The sequence below is a fragment of the Curcuma longa genome, chromosome 7 (genome assembly GCF_044706935.1).
Source record: "Curcuma longa cultivar G26 ecotype Majalengka, Jawa Barat chromosome 7, ITB_CL_G26_1.1, whole genome shotgun sequence".
Classification (NCBI taxonomy): domain Eukaryota; kingdom Viridiplantae; phylum Streptophyta; class Magnoliopsida; order Zingiberales; family Zingiberaceae; genus Curcuma; species Curcuma longa.
Window position 1 is genome coordinate 1627480 of NC_133867.1, and position 20351 is coordinate 1647830.

At 37.2% G+C, this 20351-nt stretch overlaps 2 protein-coding genes across 2 annotated transcripts; both read right to left on the bottom strand.

Moving 5' to 3' along the window:
* Positions 1-1676: 1676 nt before the first annotated feature.
* On the bottom strand, positions 1677-2579 carry LOC141831749 (uncharacterized). Its single transcript, XM_074719153.1, has one exon. It carries the CDS (start codon positions 2577-2579, stop codon positions 1677-1679), a length of 903 nt encoding a protein of 300 aa, XP_074575254.1.
* Positions 2580-4744: 2165 nt separating this feature from the next.
* Positions 4745-13465, bottom strand: LOC141832080 (pyrophosphate--fructose 6-phosphate 1-phosphotransferase subunit beta-like). Its single transcript, XM_074719559.1, has 16 exons — positions 13224-13465; positions 12943-13104; positions 12695-12816; positions 11637-11690; positions 11409-11515; positions 11198-11303; positions 10658-10721; positions 9309-9397; positions 8624-8755; positions 8377-8547; positions 8162-8277; positions 7741-7852; positions 6951-7035; positions 5335-5379; positions 5182-5250; positions 4745-5082 (listed from the first exon to the last, which is right to left on the bottom strand). Exons 1-16 carry the CDS (start codon positions 13408-13410, stop codon positions 5006-5008), a joined length of 1698 nt encoding a protein of 565 aa, XP_074575660.1. The 5' UTR covers positions 13411-13465; the 3' UTR covers positions 4745-5005.
* Between the last annotated feature and the right edge of the window lie 6886 nt (positions 13466-20351).

The window sequence follows — 20351 nt, forward strand, 5'->3', positions numbered from 1 at the left end:
TATCTTGATATAAAGAAATGTGTTGACGGAGTAGTGATATGACTTGTATATGAATATTAAAGAGAGAGATTATTATAAAATAAATAATAAAATTATAAAGATTAATGAAAAAAAGTGAGAGAGTGTGATGTTAGAGAACGAGGGAATGAGTTAAAACTTGAGGGTATGAGAATGAGAGTTTGAGAGTTGTTTGGATGTGGGACGGGTGCGATTTAATTAGGGGTATTTATAGGAAAACTTTTAGAATCTTTTCGAGCTGACTCCCATGCATGCTCGACTTGATTCCATGTCAAGTCACACATGGCCTACTCTCGTGCCGTGTCCAACCGACACATGGGCTAAGTTGCCTCTACCCAGCTTGACCTGTGGCACGGCCAAGGCTAGATCCGACATGGTACAACTAATGGCAGAGCTGTCTCGAGATAATTTACTCTGGTTGATCTCAAGTTGTGGGCTATGAGTACCGATGCCGATGTCCACACCCTGAGCTACCTTTCTCATTTTTTCCAAATTTTCCTTTTCTGCCTATAAATCTGAGTTTTATTTTTTCTTGGCATCGTCGGCCCTTCGAGCTACAACCCAGGTAGCTTGCAATATGGCTCTGCCCTTGGGTACAACTGTTGTCATGCCATGTTGGTTATGGTCTATTTCATGTCGGATTGGAGTGAGTCCATAATTTAAAATCTTGAATCACATTGGAATTTTGATTTATTATCAAATGATACAGTTTTAGTACCGTATCACACTATGTTAATATAGTTTTGATATTTTTTAAATATAAAATATATTAATTAAAAATAAAAAATTAATCTAAATGTATGATAAATAAATTATTATATATTTATAAAGGCATTGAATTCAACATGACTTTCATTCGATACAAGTAACATTTCTAAACTCACTTTTATTGCAAAATAAAGGTGGAGATCTAAGAGGGAGACTTTTATTGATCAAATAACTACGTGTATTCATTATTGCAAAAAAGAAGTGGAAATCTAAGGAGACTTTCACTTTTGATCAAATCTACTTGTTCTCCTTATTGCAAAAAAGAAGTGGAAATCTAAGAGGGAGGACTACTACTCCGCTCCTCCCATTCTCCTCCATTTTTTTTCATCATCATTTTCTCTAACTTTACATTATTCAAATTTTCTTGATATATCAATAGGACCTCCTTCCGCGATCTCAGTTACTTTAATTGGTTGTTAAGGGAGGGTTTGGTTTGATTTTTTTATTTTTTTTTTTATTTCTGTTTTTTTATTTTTTTATTTAATTTTTAGAAAATAGAAAATATGTTTGGTATGATATACTATTTTTTATTTTTTTTAAAAAAAATAAAAAATACGTTTGATTTATTAATATAAAAAATTATAAATAAAATAATTTTTTTAATAGAAATACCATCTTCTCCCTAACCTCTCTCTCTCTCTCTCTCTCTCTGGAGGAGAGGAGGGAGGAGGCATTCATGTTCGGTTCTGATGCTCAGGTTATTTTTTTTTCTTTCATCTATAGGCATTTCCTTATGCCTCAATGAACAATAAATTTAAGTTACATACATGAGAAAATTATATTATAACAAAACCTTTTCTTTATTTTATTTTTATCAATTCCATCAATTATTTACTATGTATACGGGGGAACAAAGAGACAAAACTATGTCACTGTAAAGTCATTGCAACCTACGGCGAAGGGCTTCTCCCAGCACCAGCGGATCCCATGGTCGACGCCTTCTTCAGCTCCTCTCTCGCGTTTTCAACCGATGTACTTGGATTCCTAGTTCTATTCTTCTCGCTGTCTCCTCCTCTTCCAACAACCGGTGCCACTGACTTCCAACACCGGACCTCGTTCCATAGCTCCTCCACCGCCTTCCTCAGCGCCACGTTCTCTGCCTGCATGGACTCCAACTCTCTCCTCACCGACGAACTTCTCTCCTGCGATTCGATGTCTTGTTCTTCGCGGGTACTGCCACTTGCGCTCCCGTGCTCGATCGAGATCTTGCTCATCACTAGGAGCGGCAATTTGTTGAGCGAAATGTCGTTGGCCGTTCTTCCGCCGATCGCGGCGCGGAGCTCCGGCGATATTGTCAGCCCCCACTTGAACTTGAGGGTGGTATGCGCCCGTATCAGGAGAACGGTGCTCGTGGTGACTTCATACCTAGAGACAAGTCCATGAATCCCCTCCGCGACGTCGTCCTTGGAGAAAAAACCATTTGATTTCTTCTCGAAGTGATTCTCCGCAATTGGCGCCTCGAATCCGTCGCCGTTCGGGGTTGGCTTCGCCGAGATGGCGGCGGCTGTCACAGAAGTGATGGTCTTTTTGATGGCGAAGTCCCTGATTTGAGGTTTGAAGCGCACAGAGAAGACTGGGCCAGCTCCTCCGGGGCAAGCGAGGAGGCCAACCTCAACGGCCATGGAAGAGGGGGCTCCTTTATCGGGGTGGCCGAGGGCGCTAAGGCCGATCTTAAGGATGAGGGCAAAGGGGGCGGAAGGTTTGTTGGGGCGATAGGAGAGGTGGAGGGAGGGACCGGAGGCGAAGGCAGTGGAGAAAAGGAGTTGTGCGATCAGGGTTAGGGGGTGCGGCATTATTGTAGTCGCGTTTTCGCATTTTTTATTTGCCAACCACAGTTTTCATTTTCCACAGAAAATAATATTTTATTATTTTCTATTTTCTTAGAAAATGATTTCTTATTTTCCAGAGAATGAGATTGGAAAACACAAAGCAAACAATAATTTATAAAAATTAAAAAAAAATTAAAAAAAGATCAAATAACCGATTGGATCTACTCAGAATGGGCTATTTTCGTCAAGAACTTTTCAAGCCCTCAGGATCCCAAGAGCAAGATGTTTAAGGAATGATACAAGGTTGCGAGAAAGGATGTCAAGTTGGCATTTGAGATGCTCCAATCTCAATGGACAATGATCAAAGATCCAAGACAATTTTAGTACAAGGATAATTTGAAGGAAATCATGTATATATGTATTATTTTACACAACATGCAATTATATTATTGAGGATAAAGTCAATTGGTCAAATAATGAAGAAAATCCTCCATCAAATATTTTAAGACTCTGCCCAAGAATTTCAAAAATACTTCTGAAAAAATTAAAAGTTAAGTAATAGTCAATTGCATCATTATCTTCAAGCGAACTCTTATATCGTATTTCATGAATGATTTATAAGAATTCATTTGTCGTTCTCATTCTTGTTTAAATTTTATAAAATTTTAATTATATTTTATCAATTATTATTTATAAAAAATTATATATAAATCTAAATAATAAAAGACTTTTCCAACTTAGCCCGATGGACCATGGTGAGGTAACCTGGGTAGAAGCTCCAACTGTATGCGTGACAAAATTGTTTATTTACAAAAAAAAAAGGCCATTATGTGCCAAGAGTTGGGATAAATTGAGTCACTACAAGTTTTAAAAATTTAGCTAATGGATGATCAAAAAGGGAATAGAAAAGTAAAGAGCAACATCAAGAAACTCTTAAAAGATAGTGAGACATTTTGGAGGAGGATTATATTTGGACTCAGTTATCTTCAAAAGAGACATGAAACAAAAAAAAAAAAACAAGAAAGAAAGAATCTTATACGATAGTGAAGAAAAATCTACACATTGTTGTGCTCGATGCTTTAAAATAAGCTTCCTTTAAGGCATGCCTTGATCTTTGCTAGAATTGGATAAACAAGACTCGAGAGAAGCAACTCGCCATTCGATCAAGTTGATGCGAAGTGAGTTTAGCTAGACGTGGAAAAGGGACAACAAGGAAGAGGTGGAAAAGATATCAAGACAAGTTCAATTGAATCAGTCGTCCTTGAACATGAACAAATTGCAAAAATGAGATCAAAAGTCTAAAGAGTTAAGACAAGTGTGGAACAGGAAAATACAAACTCAAAGAAGAATCTTACTGTAATGAAAGTTGAAACGAGAAGTCCCAATAAAGAACTAGGTTGGGTTAGAGCAAACAGCAAAGAATGGAGTAATTGCAATAGTCAAACATATATGAATGTGTGTTCTTTGTTATAAATGAACATCAGAGTTAATGCAGGAGCCACTGATGAAAGATTAAAAGAAGATCAAGTAATTAATACTAGAAGAGATTTGGAGCATCAAGCTCTGCAAATAGTGTTCCAAAGAGCACGATCTGAGAGAGAATAACTAATGTGGGACAGATGTATAGAGCAGCAAAGGGATAATTTAAACAAGAGTTGAAGAAAAGAATCAATACAAAGGCAATATAAAAGGGCCAAGTTTAGGTGGAATTTAATAAAATTAACCCACCAATGGCTAAGTGGCACTTGACTTAAGGTTTTTGGACGGTCAATTACTTCTACAACCTTAGAAGGTGAGACTAATGTTTGGGACATTTTGTGCTGTGCGACAGGCAATAGCATGAGGTAGTATATCGATAATTCAATTACCATGATGAAAAACGGAAATATTGATAAAATAAAATAAGAGAAGGCAAACTACCGATATATAATTCTAAGGACGAGATCTATAGTACAAACTTGGTAGAATTTGCACATGTGCATGAGGGCGCATGTCAAGAAAACTTCTTGGTACTAATAACGTTAAAAATATAGTGACCTGATTAAAGTAGCCAAATAGCAAAATTCTCATCATCTGTTTTACCCAAACCTACCTCTATGTCAATGATAGGGAGTTTCCTACTATCGTATTTTTCAACCAATTAAACTTTTCAAAGAAGCTCGCCCTCAAAGTGCAACGCAATGAGCACATTGAAACGAATGCATGAAATGACCATATAAACATGGTGGCGCACCAAATAAGTTGGTTGCGATACAAAGTTCATGCAATAAATTCTTGAGAAATTGAGTTTCATTTGATGAATACTCAAATTATACATGCAACACTCGGAAGCATCTCTGGTTCACTCTTATTTTCAAAAACACAGCGAGCGGACAGACATGGGAATATCAAATTTCTCTTCGCTTAAGGATTAAACAAAAGTTAAAATCCGGTCTCACTACAATCTTACCTTAAGCCTGGGCTCCAAGTTCCAGGAGCAGGGTGTGATTGACATCGTTAGAACCTGGGCCAATAAACTGAATGGGGCCTAAACAAAACAAGTACGAGTAAAGAAAGGATATTATTCGAAGGTAAAAAGATACAGAAACAGAAGAAGAGAAAAAACATCTAAAAATTGAGATGATACCAGGGCTGATGTATCTGTTCTTGAGAGCCCACTCGTCTCGCATCGCTGCAAACTTTTTAAATGGGGCACCTAAAGAATTATTCATACACACCTTCAAATAGACTGAATTAAGAGTTAAAAACACACACACAAACACCAAACAAAATTAATTACCATCAAGTTCCACCATAGCCTTCTTGATCACTGGCTTGAATTTACCTGGAAGGAATTCATGACTCTATGAGAAAGAAATATGCCACAGCAATAATTTTTAAGTGTCCCCTTTACAGGTCATAGCTCAACGGAACAGCTTATTGTCTGAACAAGCACACACTGTCCCTTAGAAAAGACCTTTCTGATTAAAATTTTATTTCAATCAGATCCAAGTTGTTCATGGGAAATTATGGTTTTATTACTATTACATCATTGTAATTTTATACTGATACTAAAGTATTTATTCATAAAAAAAATCTTGTTTTGTTGCTCTGTTTATTGTTACAAACCATCAAAACTATATTTAAGCAAATAGAAAAATAGTAATGATCAATGGCAAATAGTGGATGTTAATTATTAAACTGTAGCAGCTCGACATAGTTGGCAGATTGCTGAGAAGTCAGAGGGCTTGTCCATCTATCTTCTACATGCATAAAGAAAGTATACAGAGCACACTGAAAGGGTATCACACAAAGATGCCTCAATGAACTCAAACGTGTTTGGGTCCTAGAGATTGTACTAAATGAATACCTAATTGTTACACCACAAAAGAAAAGATAAACATTTATTTTATTTGGTTTGTTTTTATTTTGATATATTTAGAAAATAAAGTTTACTTCCTGGTTTCCTTTTTCCTTTCCCTCCAAGGAAACCCAAGGGAAGCTGGTATGCTCACAACATATCACTATGCGGTTAACACTAAAATAATGTTAATAAATAAATTATTATTAAGAATATCAATCAAAAAGTGATAATTGGTAAATACATAATAATAACAAAACACATTATACAGAGGCAAACACATGGAGGGGCTTCTGGTAGGAAGTCTTTACCGTTGCAACTTGCAAGAAAACACATAACGCAACAAAGCCAATATGTATATAATAATGTATATTCAACCATTCAATTATACAAGTTCAAGTAAACTTAAAACTCAAACCCAAATTGACACAAGAAAAGAGATGACACAAATATAATAAAACAATCAAGTAAATTAATTAGTGCCATGCTGCAAAGAACCAACTTCTAAGATAAATTATTTTTAGGAAAAGACAAGAAAAAGCTAAACCTGCTCGAACTGCCCACATGGGCGCTTTTTAGAAGATCCATCTAAAAGGAACCCTGTCTGTTTACTATATGCTCCCCCTTTACTACTACTTAGGCAGCTGCCTAAACCACTTATTTAGAAAACACAAATTGTGGATTGATTTCTTTTATTTTTTCCCAATAATGTTTGTTTTCTATACTCCACTTTTTTTACTTTCCCAACATGTTGGAAACACACCCATTTAATCGCTAGAGATAACAAGATTATATAAGGGTGAAGTTTCTTCATACCAAATTTAGGATTAACTTAATATAATAAAAACACACACAAAAAGAAAACTCCATTATCATCACAAGCCAAGAATAACAGCAAATCATGTAAGAGACCTGTATGGACATTTTACTACTAATCTTAGTCGCTTATTAAAATGTAAGACAGCTGCTTAAGAAAAAAACCTTAACAAAACTTGGAAATGAAAAAAGACTAACAGAATTGCATGCAGAGCCTTTGCAAAGGCAAAAAAACGTACCATGCCTCCTTTCTACATCCATCAATGAAGTCAATGCAGTTCCTCCGACAGTCCATTCTTCAACAGGAGCGCTTAAGTTGCCAACCTAAAGGTATCAAGCCAAATAAAAATAATTACTAAAATCTAGAAAAACAGAAAATTTTGCATAGCAGATGTTCAAGCCTTGTATTTCCACAACATACTAGGAACGGTTTATTCTACAAGGGGCTATTTGGACTGGTCCAAGTAAACAGACTTGTAGGCCAAGTTTAAGGACTCGGACCAAACATTTAGTCATCTATATATGAAATCTCAACAATGATAGCAAGCAAGTTCAATCTCAAAATAATTCCCTCTCTCTTTTCTCCCATCTTCTATTTTATCCTTCTCCAGGAGCAACCATATTGGCGTTCTCTTTGCCTCTTACGAGATCCCGCATTCTCTCAACCCAACAAAGGTATGTTATCCTAACCCATGGATCCATTTGTGTCTCTATAGAAAATAACAAGAAGCTAACAACATTAAGTGATCATGCAATAAGAGATCATATGAAATGTCAAATAAGTGAACAGACAATCAAGTGAGAAAACAATGGTTTACAATTCTTTTCCTATTCAACTGAAGTATGTCTGAAACTGTTATCCATGACTGATCACATGTGCAGGCATGTCTAGACAATGTTTATTTTAGTGTGAACATACAATATGGACAGATATCAATATGTGAGCAAATTTAATGCATGAAGAATAACAATGACTAGAAATCCAACATAAATTCTTCATAATTATAGTAAATGATGAAGGTAACAAACTGAGGAAATGAGGCCTGTCTTTCCAGAATGTAACAGAGCTCCTGCAGCATAACCCAATGCATAGCAGTAGGAAGCATCAAAATTTGTAGGCAAGCCACATCTTCCCTCATATCTGCAAATGTATATCCCAAAATTGAAACTATATGGCAAAAAAGGGGGGAAATGATATGATGGTTTAGAAATAAAAAAGTAAGCCACTGAAAGAAAGCACTATTATAAGTCCCAAAATTCCAGACCTTAATCCTCAGTCTTTGCATGCCTAAATGCAAAAATCCAATGTTTCTAAACATTAATGCTTAGGTTAAAAGGAGAAAGATTAACATGATGTTAGTCCTTAAGCTAAGAACTTGATCAAAATTAATAAAAAATATACATGCGCAAGGAGAACCAATGTGAACATTTTGAATCAACAAATTCTTACCCAAAAAAGTGGGACTGTCCCTTAAAGTTTCCAGCATATTTACCCAGTGATTTTCTCTTCTGCAACTCAGTTTCAACCATGGAGATGAGCATTTTCTCAGTTTCAATTTTGGCAACCTGAGACAGCATATAAGAGCCATTAACAAAATGACTAGCCAACATCTTATCAAAGTATCCCTAAGACAATCACCAACTTCTCTAAGTACTTGGCATCACCTGTACATTTCCATGTGGATCTCTTTCTAGCAACAGTTGCTCTTGGATTGCCTGAGGCAAGAATTCAAAGAGAACTTTCGACTGGTGTTGCAGTTTGTTTTTCCACAACCCCATACTGTCAACTACCTCATGAGCTAGGATTTCATTTAGTTCAGCAATAAGTTGTTGAACCTGAAATCAATGAAATACTTATTTACTAACTTTCAACAAAAGACGAAAGAAGACAAAAAATGAGAAAAGAACATACCTCAGGAATAAAGTCTATCAGTCCTTCTGGAATAAGTATGACACCATAATTGTATCCAAGTTCTGCACGCTTGCAGATAATGTCAGTAATGAAATCTGTAACATTTTTCAGTGTTTGCTTCTTGACGGCCACCTATAAATAGAAAAGACAGTGAAGCCACAGGAGATAATTGGTATAGTGATGAAGCAAAATTTGTAGTACATCAAAAATATTGTGCCAGTAGTAATAACAATAAGATCGTTTAATTCAGTTTCTACACTGTTAAGCCTTTTCTGTTTAGCAGACTTACATTTTGCTCTAAGCTTTCAAAGAGAGCATCTTTCAAATTTGATGGGCGGTGGAAATATAGATAATTTAGCTTTCCATGTAAATATCCAGCCCCAAATTCCACAGGTACATGTTTAGGCAAGTTCAATTTAATTCAACAGTAATAATTGTCCTTGAGGCAAAAATTGCCTTGCCAACACACTACTGAAATTTAAACCCTATGGAAGCACTTACCCCAACTTAAATAACGCAGGCAACTCTTGATCACCTTTAGAAATGGAAAATAATAGCATGAAATAATTTACAGGTTAATGAACCAGATTATGACATGTCCAAAAATAACAATGAATACATGAGAATACATTGATTGTCATACAAATCCTCCACAACAAATTCCAACATTAAATTAGAAAATCACCTCTTCGCCAATGATCGCAATGTTAGGATGTGTTTGCAAAGCACATTCCAAAGTTATGTGAGAAGCAGCACGGCCCATCAACCTTACAACTATAAAAATAAAAGTCAATAGAAGAGCAAAAAAGATTAAGGTAGCATAAATTAGAACATAAATAAGCGCAGATGAAGAATATTTGTGACAAATATCAAAAGCACCAGACTTAGCTTAGGTGCATACATTCTTAGTTAACAGGTTTGCACTGGGACATAACTAGAGCATTGTTACTTGATGTTAAGTGATAAAGAAGCACACACAAACAACTAGAATTTGTTGGTTCTCAAATGCTACAGAAATTATTTATCTCCTCTCTACATGCTGTTTCAGCACTAGACTAGAGATCATACAATGCAGTCCCTTATCAAAGTTTTGCTTTATTAGTTTTGTGATGCAATTAATGGGATAGCAATGGAAAAGAAATTCAACCCATCCTGCCATTGTACAGGAAGTGAATTACACCTCTGTTTGGTGGGTTTATAGCATGGTTTAAAATTTCGAGCCATATCAAAATTTTAATTCATGAACAGAATAATCGATTTTAGTATCGTATCATGCAATGCCAATACAGTTTCATTACTTTTTTTAATATAAAATATATTAATTAAAAAAATATTATTATAATATTTGATTATTATAAATAGGTTAAACTAATATTTTAAAAATTAGAATTGAGTGAAAATTAATTTCGAATTAATTAAAGTTTAGATGTAATAATTAGGATCGAGTATATTTAATTTATTTTAAATAGTTTAAGGAGGAAATTATTTCCTATGTAGTTAAGGAGAAAAGGAATAAGAAAAAAACAAAAAAAAATTAAAATATAGGGAAGAAGGAGAAAGAATTAAGAGGAAGAAAGAATTAATCATTAAAAAACAAAAAAATTAACAGTAAAACAGTAAAATTGAAAAAAAAAAACTGCCTATAAAAAGAAAAAAAATAAATTGAAAAAAAAAAAACTCAAGCTCGAGCAAAGTCTCTGCGATGGCCGCGAGGTCTCCCTAGCAACCGCGAGGCTCATGCAGCGCCTCCGCGGCGGCTGCAACTTACATGCCAATGTCCACGTTGTGCTGGTCGATGGGCGGAACAAAATCTTTCGCCCATGCCGTCCAATATGGCACGAAATTTTAAACCTTGGTTTATAGGTTTTAGTGCAAAACTAACTTTCCACAATGCATTAGCATAATCTAGAAGCAACAGGCAACAGATAAATAATTATCAAATATCTTGGATTAAGGAAAGCTCCATTGGTTCTTAACCATGTCAGTTGGAAAACTATTTAGTATCAATTTATTGTAAGAAATTTACGAGCTTACAGTGGTAATATTTTCCAGTTGAACGAGCATCTATCATTACATTTCCAATCATTTCAGAGTAGATCTGCAAAACAAGAAATAAATTCAGAGAAAATGTTGCAAAAGAAATCATGCAGTGTAAGAAACTTGGCAAAGGAGATAAGAATTATCAAAAATATAACTTAAAGTTTGCAACATAAATAACCCTGCTAAAACAGGTTACTGGTGGAAATTTTCATATGAAATAGAGTATCATACATGCCACTAGACATTGAATATATAAATTTTATGATGACAAATATGGATAAGGAAATAGACGAGCACAAACAAGTTACAAATTTTTGCAACACAATGCTACAAAATCATGAATCTGTCAAAGTCCCATTATGCAAGATTTTGGTAGCAATCACAATATTCTATATGATCCAAATCTTTGAAATTGCATATAGAATAGATTACATAAACAATTTAACATGTTGCATGACTTAGATAGTGTGATCCATAGATGCCAACTATACCAAAGACATGTAAAAGGGAGGCAACTAAAAACAAAATTTTCACCTTGCAAGCTGTATCAAATCCAAAACTTGCTGGAACCTCCTTGCACTTCAAATCTCCATCAATTGTTTTGGGGCATCCAATAACCCGAGTTTTAATTTTCTTTTGCCTATCCATAAGTGAGGTTCAAGAGTGATACAGGGTCATTAATTATCAACAATAACATCAGAATGAATATAGTAGTAGCTTTGCGAATTCTGTTTCAAAGTTCAACCTAAAATTTTCAGCAAGCATGCATGCATTAGTGTTGGAATCATCTCCACCAATGACAACAAGTCCATCCAAATCAAGTTTCGTGACAGTATCTTCAGCTTGCTTAAGCTGATGAGGTAAGGGAACCAAATGTTATATCATAAAACAACAATATGGGGAAATAAAACTTATTCTATTTGGCAACCATAACTAGTGATTCTCGGAAAAAAGAAAAGGATAAGAGAAGTGCCTGTTCTGGAGTTTCAATCTTGTCCCTTCCACTACATATCATGTCAAATCCACCCTATTCAAAAGGGAACAAACATAATCTCAGAAGTTTTTCCAATCACTTTGGGAATGTCATTATTGACAACATAACTTGGCTCTTGATCATCTTCAGTGAGCACAAGGGCAAGGATTGAAATAATCCTAACTTAAAGCATGTGCTTAGCCATTAAAGTGCTATCAAGAGTTATGTTCACATGACAACATCTCAACAGTAAAGAATAATTACTTTATAAGCCTCTGCAAGGATGGTGATAGTAAATGAATTTCATGAAATAACAAACCCAGTCTTTTTGCATATTTCATAAAACTGTAGTCACCTTACTAAACAGCATGTTATTTACTTAACTTTCTTCAAAATGGTTCTCAGTCTGATGAAGCCTCCAACTTTTTTCTCTTAAACAGGTTGTGGTTTCATATGTAGTTCTTAATTTAAGAACATGGACTTAGAGGCCCAATTGCACAATGTTGATCATCTAGTTGGTTGTGCTTCCTTGAGGGAGAAAAGGTTAGGGACAGAGAGAGAAATAGGGATAGGGAGAAAAAGGTAGAGAAATATTTTGTGCAGTTTCCCTGAGAATAAATAGAAAAGAAAAGAGAGAAAGAGGGAGAGAAACTTCTTCTCTTCCTCGATTGCTTCACCAAAATTGGATGGAAAGAGATTGAAGATGAAGCTATTTAAAACTAAAAACTTTTCTGTTTATCTGATTATTTTTTTTTTTTTCAAGTTGCTGTAAAATTAATTTTCCAAATCCCTTCCTTCTGTCCTTCCAAGGAAATGGTGGGAAAATGTTTTATTTCTTTCTCCTCAAGTAAAGGGCATGACGGACGATTGCTTCTATCCACTTTCTTTCCATAGGGGCACCTCTTTTCCCTGCCTTTCTACCCCTTGTAGGAAAGACAGGCCTTAGTGTTGATATTCCCTATATTTACTCCGGTACATAAATGATAAACAATGACTATAATTGACATAGAGTATAGCTTTCAGTGAAAATTTTCTGGTTGTGATGGAAAATTATAAACCTGGTTTCTGTAAGGATAAATGAACTGTGGAGTCAGCACCACATACTTGCACTTCATAATCCCTGCCGGACCTCCTTTAAACCCATAGACGATGCTGTCCTTTGCCTTTTCTTGTAAGAAATCTAACAAAAGGAAAAATTCATCACAATATAATACTTGGCGATGAAAAAAAATAAAACAACAAACCCTCGATCAAGAATAAGTAAGATCAAGCACAACTCAGAGATGTTAATGAAATAGTGGCTCACCAAATATCCCAGATATCACATTGTGTCCGCCTGGAGCCTGGCCACCAGACAATACAACCCCAATCTTCAGGCTTGAGGGCAAATCCGAAGGGTCCGAGTCGGCCGGCACCAGCTTTGCTGATGGCTGACCAAATAGGTTAGGAAATAACTTGGCGATCTCGTCTACAATCACCAAAGTTGACGACATTAACGTCCAAAAAAGGAAAATTCATCAAAAATGCAAGTAAACCTCCATCCATCTATCAGATCTAGATGATGCTGTGAAATGGTCAAGTAGGTACCTGGGTTTCCGGCGGCGGAGCTATTGGGGCCATCGAGGAGCTTGAAGGGAGACTTGAGGACTGAAGGAAGAGGAAGAGGATGGTTGAGGCGGTTGGTCTGCACATCGCTGTATACAGAGGCAAGGCGGCCAGGGGACGGGTCCTTGAAGGGACTGCCGTTGGCGAAGACGGAATCGGCAGTCGCCATGAGCGGAGATCAGAGGCGGCGGATAAGCAGGAATCTGGAAAAGGAGATAAATGAAGCCGCGACAAATTTGTGTTGTGACTCGTAACACGCTGTCCATTTTATAGCAAGGGTTCTGAAGTCGGGCAGAAAGACCGTCCTGGTCCGGTCTTGCGCCGTTGTCCATAGGATCAGGGGTCTAAAAAATGAACCCGGTCTATTTTATAACAAGGATTCAGAAGTCCTGAAGAAGAAGACCGTCCTGGTCCGATCTTGCGCCGTTGTTCTCAGGATTGGGGCGTAAAAATTGAATCCGATCCGTTAATTCGATTGAGTCGATTCGAAAATTATAAAGGTGGAGTTTGAAGTTTTCAAATTCGAGTTTGGTGGAGTTTGAAGTTTTCAAATTCGAGTTTATATCGAAGAGTTTTGGATTGAATTGAGTTCAAATTGAATTTAAATTAATTAGGATTAATTAAAATTTAAAGATTTTTTAAAATTAAATTAAATTTTATTTTAAAAATTAAAATATTTTAATAGAATGTTAAAATGATAATAAATAAAATAAAAATAAAGAATTATTAAAAAAATAATTATTATTATTATTTGAATTATAGGGGTTTGGATCAGTATGAAAATAGAGAACCGGTGGGTTTTATAATAGACCTAACTGCGGTTAGAAAGTTAACGCAAAAATTTACGCGCGGAAACAAGAAAGGATCTTGTCCTCTACTCGTAAGCTCGAGACTTCGAGTTACTTTCAAGAACAGGAAATATTATTGAACACTTGCAAACTTACAAACTCAAGACTCAAGACTAAGGAGTGAATAGGTCGTTGGATATTGTCCACGATGCCTGTTCCACTCTGCTTACACGCCCTTATATAGAAGAAATCAAGGGGGAAGGCAATAATGCCATCAGACAGAACCCCGTGGTTTCTGAGTCATCTTTGCTTGGTAACGAAGCAAAGGGTACAAAAGCAAACATTATCGGCGCACTAAGTCTGCACCGAATAACTTTAGGAATCTAAAGGACAATAATAGAGCTTTAAGGACGAACTAGTGGACGCGTGGTTCTCTTTTCTGATGTGAGAATATATTCGATGGGTCCACCACTTCCGCAATTGTCAATCGTAGTGTCCTGGCCACAGTGCGGAATCCGATGCCGGGTCATCAATCTCCACGTTGGCAAAGTCCTCAGCAAGATGCTCTAGTGCCGTCATGTCCGATTCTGCTTCTGAGTGTTCTTGTATGGCGGTGTAGCTTTGTAATTGCTGGACGTAGTTGGTGATTAAGTCTTCCCAATACCAGCAATGACATGTGTTGGTTCTACACTTGTAGAATCGTCTTCCCGGGTTGCGACTTGTATGTGAGGTTAGAAGGGCTGCGTCCTGTTGACAAGCACACTGCAATATAGGCTTAGGTAATTCATTAATAAAATTAACCTGATGAGTGCTTCTTTGGAGCGCCTTCGAGATGCATGATGCCAATCTAGCTTCAGCCTCGTCCGTGATCTTGTTCAGGACCTCAGAGGTAGCTCGTACAAGAGTCTGAATTATTGGGCTTTGCATCTTCTGTACCAGAATAGCTTGCACAAGTCTAGACAGTTCATCAGCAAGAACATTGTCCTTTCCTTCTATGTGCTCAAAAGAAACTTTAACCCCAATACCCGAGATGTAATCTGTCAGGGTCAACCATCTAACTCTGGATGGCTTATGATTTGTGCATTTTTCATAAAATTGTACAATTGCCTTACTATCCGTCCTGATGACAATTTCTTCCTTGTCCAGATAGTATATTTTGAATTTTTCAAGAATAAATATAACTGCTTGTACCTCAGCGTCTATTGTACTCTTGATTGGTTGAAATCGGCCACTTGCATACGCACAGACCTTTTCCGATGTTCTTGGATCTCCCTTGCTGGATTTCCACTTGCAAACACCTCCCCACACTTCCATACATCCGTCAGTTTCAATTACTATCACGGCATTCGGAGGAGGGACCTCAAGTTCAGGCAGTTCCTGGACTAAGGTTTTAATTCTCTGAACAATCTTCCAGTCTTCATTGTTCATACGTCTTTCCCCTTTACCAGACGTATTAGAGTATAGCGGGCCAAGTATCTTTCCAAGGTTAGGGATATAAGCCCTAGCATAATTTAGTATACTAAGCCATCGTCTTAGGGAACGTACCTCTGTGAGACTGCTCTCTTCTGTATTCAGGATTTTCTGAATAATATGCGGCTGAAGTTTTATTCTTGACTCCCCAATTGTTGCTCCCAGAAAATCAATTTGCTGGACGCCAACTCTCATTTTTGTGGGACTCAGAACTAATCCGTTTTTCTCACAAATTGCTATAAAAATCTTCAGATGTTCTCGGTGTTCTTCTGGGCTGCTTGAAAATATAAGGATATCATCTATGTAAACAGCAATGAAGTTTTCAGTACCTTTAAAACATCCGTCCATTTTTCTCTGAAAAATAGCTGGGGCATTGATAACTACCTATTTGACCGGGTAACTTAGGATCATATTGGGTTGATTTTGATTATATTTCATATCATGAATTGGGCTTTTACCTTATTTTTCTATCTTGGATTAATTGTGGTCTTCATTCTATTTTCTTATTATTTTGAGGTATTTATTGATATTAATTTATGGTAATTGATTTGGCAGGAAATTAGGATGAAGATAATCATATTTGAAGGTTCAAATTGGAAGGAAAATCAACTTGGCTCAGCTCGGGTTCAACTCATCCTCAAAATGGTTCAATTAAGATTTGAATTGGGCTCAAAATTTATTTCAAGCAGTTCTAGCCATTCAAATCCAATTCAAAGCCCAATCCAACAGGCCCAAATTGAAATTTATTCAATAACCGGTTCAATTGCAAACACCGGTTCACTCCATTTGATTTTTGGCCCAAATCAAGTTCAAACCAATTTAAATCCGGTTCAAGTCAATAAACCCGGCTTGGTCAATTGCAGCCGGTTCATCACGCGGTTAAAAATCCCGGAGCTAGGTTTTGCGCACAAGGGGGGCTTCTCGCGATCAAAAACGCGAGCACTGTTTCTCTTCTCTTCTTCTTCGTCGCCGCCGCGGTTTTGAGCCCCCGCCGTGCACACCGCCGTCCCTCTTCCTCCTCTGATCAGTGCAAAGATAAAGGTCAGCAGCTCCTCCGATTGCAGCTCGCGTCGCTTTTCTTCCCTCTGTCGCCGGCTCCGTTGTGGGGGTTGCTCCAACGGTGGCAGCCGGCGACAGCCCACTTCATCCATCTCCTCAGAAGCGCCGGTGGTTTGTCGGAGCCCTGTCTGCGATTTGCAGCAGGGAAAGCATCCGGACTTCGTCTGGGGTTCAGCGGAGGTCACCGGTCGTCTTCGCCGCCGCTGTCACCGGAATTGGGGCCAGGTAAGGATCGGTTTCCAGATTCCTGTTCCTGATGCTTTGTCTGTGGTTCAGCAGGGTGTCAGACCAGCGGCTGAAGGATCCGCCTGTGTCTTCTCCGATCGTGCCAAGCTGTGAGGGGTTCTCCAGCAAAGCTCCGCCGTCCCGTGGGTTCTAGCAACCGTAGATGGTTGTGGTTCATTGCTCTGTGCTGGTTTAGAGAGGGAAGAACTCTAACCCTCCACCGTCACCCCCTGTTCTTGTGTCTTTTGTTTTCTTTCCCTCTTTCTGTTGTTTCTTTGTTGTTCTGTTTAATTCAATCGAAAACCCCCCCCCTCTGCTGTAAATACTGTAAATACCAAATGTAACCTTAATTGTTAACATTAACATCTAATCCTCCTTAATTATAATCTGAATCCTAACCTAATTGTAACCTAATGCTAATATTAACTCTAATCTTTGACATTTGTGTTAATTGCTCAACCATTAACTAAACCTTTGTTCTTCTTTGTTTCTGTTATTTAGTTAGCATGAATAAATTAAAAACCCCCATGATTCATGTTCTTGCTTGCTTAAATTAGGTTGTTGCTGTTGGTTGCTTGGTTGGATTGTTTGCCTGTTATAATGAATTGATAAGTTTTTGACAGCAAGTTTGGTTGTATTGAATGCTAGCATATTGTCTTGTGTTAAATCAAATTGTTGAAAATGTATTGTGATGGTTGTATGCTTGGAATGATTGAAAATGAATGGAATGAGCATGTGCTAAGTTGAGTTTTGTTGGAATCATTGATGTGCATTGAGGAAGCTTCTTATTGTTGGAATCTTGAGCTCGTTGAATCAAAGGAAGTTGTTTATATGGTTGAATTCGGTTAGCATAAAGATTGTTTAGGACTGTGAATGTAGAGTTATTATGTGGATGCAACCAAATGATGCAAGTGGATGGCATGAAGTGTAGCCAATTGAGAGTGTGTTAGTTGTTGATTCATGTGCACATGAATGAAACTGTGTAATGGTGAATTGGAACAAGATGTTAACTGTTTGAATTGTGGAAGTAATTACTTTTGAATTGAATGGAATGCTAAGTTGTATCAAGTATTGATGTTTGTGTTAAATGATATGAATTTGGTGTTTGTTTAGAATGTGAGTTGGATGAATGTTGAATGTGAGTTGGATGTTTGAGTGAAGAAGCATATGCTCAATGTAGACTTGAGTTGTTATTGGTTGTGATCACATGTAAATAGTTGTTGTATAATTGATTCATGAATAAATCATGTTGTAGGTTGAGTGTGTTGTGTCTTGTGTTGAATGTGCACATTACAATTGATGTTTGTGTATTTAAATTGAGGTATGTGTAAGATATTGTAAAAATATGTTGTATGCTTCATAATGTAGAAATTAGTTGTATATGATGTTGTATGCTAAATGTATTGAATTCATTGTATATATGGAATTTTATTAATAAATGTTACTTTTGTATCATTGATTGAATAAATGTAGGTTTAGAATGCATACTTTGTATATCAGTATTCTTTTATACATTGTATGATTAACTTGTCAATAAATGGAGTCATAAATAAAACATAATAAAATCCTGCACCAACAGTATAGAATAAACATCCAATCATTGAGTCCGAGAGAGAGACGACCCGGACCTTTCTATACTTCTTAAGACGACAATAAAGAGGTTTGGTAAATAAATAAATAATTAATTTTGATGCATGTTAGTGACAACAATTAATAAATGGGAAAAAGTATATAAATAATTCCCATACAAACACATCGCATCAGACATTCTTCAAGCCGAAAGGCATAACCAGCCATTCGTACAAACCATCTACTGCCCAAAACGCAGTCCATGGTATTGAATCCTCTTCCATTGCCACCTGGTGGAATCCACTCTTTAAGTCAAACTTTGAATAGAGTTTAGCATGACTTATCTTAGCGATGATTGTGTTTATGCCGGGAAGCGAATACTGATCCTTCTCGGTGTTGTCATTGAGCCTTTTATAGTTGAACACTAGCCATTCTTTTCCTTTTGTTTCTACTCCGATAACTGGATCTATCTCTGTTCCGGACTCTACTATTATGGCTGTTATTCTATGTCTGCTGCTTGAAGGCCGAATAACCCTCATTTCAAGTAACTTCTGGACATGTCTGGTCATGGCTTCTTTCATCTTCGGAGTAACGTGCTTGAGGGGCCTGTCCTCAATCGTTAAATCAGGGTTTTTAATAAGTATTTTGCATTTTACCTGGTTTTTCTCCCAGTGTTTCAGAGGTTCTTCTCCTATAAAGCCCAATCTTTTCAGTCTGTCCAGTTCCTTTGGCTCAATCAGCTCCTGATTTATAATACCTTGACGTGGCACTGCTGCACAGATGTCATAATATTCTGTTAGCTCTAAATCTAACTCTTCTAAGAGAGTTACCTGGTAAGCCTCCGGGGATGTTTCTACGGTCGTAACCAGTTTATAGAAGGTTACTTCACCCTTCTCAATGCGTAGACCCCCATCCATGGCTCTAATGAAGTTCATGCCTATGATGAAATCCAAACCTTTACTAAGGGTAGGCATGAGGTATGTTCGTGGTAATCTGAAGTATTGACTTCCCACCCACATTTTACCATCTCTGAGAATCTCCTTGACTTTTGTGGCTCCATTGACCCCTTGGATCATGGTATCTGTCATAGAAGGTTGCCTGAAATCTGACGGGATTAACTCACTGTTGTAGACACATATTGCAACACCCGTGTCCAAAATCGCATTTAGAGGCAGTTTCTTCCCTTCTACTTCAATATTAATCTTAATATTGAGGAGATTGTTCCTTGGCTGCAAAGATGATACAGCAAATTCATCAAAATGTAATACTGGGAGAGGAAGCTGAGACCTGAGTGAAGCCATCTCTGCCTTGTCTATCTCTGATAGGTTCTGCAGTAGTTGTACTTCCTTTATCAGTCCACTAATTCTGGCCTCCTGTTCTTTGTTAAGAATTCCCAGTAACTCATTCTCCATTCTGAGTTTTTCAATCTCTCTTTCCTCCTCTGAGGGTGTTTCTTCAACAATCATAACTTGAGATTCCTCAAGTTCCTGGATTCTTTTCTTTAGGTTGGTATTTTCTTCTATCAGCTCTTGTTCCCTTGTACTCAGCCTCTTGAGAACCTCCGATTGTCTCTCAGCTAGGCTTCGCCATTCATCTCTATTCACTGGCCTACTAGCTTGTTTAGGTCTTGGAATCTGCACTTGGAAACAATGATATGAGCATAATCCGCATACCACAAAGTTACACTTACTGCAGTCCATCCGATTTCCTGGTTTGGCATCGGACTTGCAATCTTTGCACTGAGCTACTTCTATCTTGTCATAGCTCCAGTGATCATGACACTTGTACTCCTTTCTTGTCAACCCTGAAGCTGAGGCCTCCATTCTGATTTTCCGATTAGATAATCACTGGGCTCTCTTCTTTATTTCTTCTGCAGTTAACATGTATAACTCAAAGATAACAGGTTCCCCATCAATTAATGGTACCTCTGGTACATCAGCTAAGTAATCTTGCGGGTTGAAAGTTGAGTACTGGTACATGGGATCATCCTCTCTGTCTG

Bases quoted from the DNA above. Each gene is read 5' to 3' on its own strand.
- LOC141831749 (XM_074719153.1), bottom strand. From the start codon at position 2,579: ATGCCGCACCCCCTAACCCTGATCGCACAACTCCTTTTCTCCACTGCC.
- LOC141832080 (XM_074719559.1), bottom strand. From the start codon at position 13,410: ATGGCGACTGCCGATTCCGTCTTCGCCAACGGCAGTCCCTTCAAGGAC. The intron at 11,304-11,408 runs GTTGAACTTTGA...ACTTATGGATAG, and splicing joins ATGCTTGCTGAAAATTTTAG to GCAAAAGAAAATTAAAACTC. The intron at 7,036-7,740 runs GTTTGTTACCTT...TGATACCTTTAG, and splicing joins AGACAGGCCTCATTTCCTCA to GTTGGCAACTTAAGCGCTCC.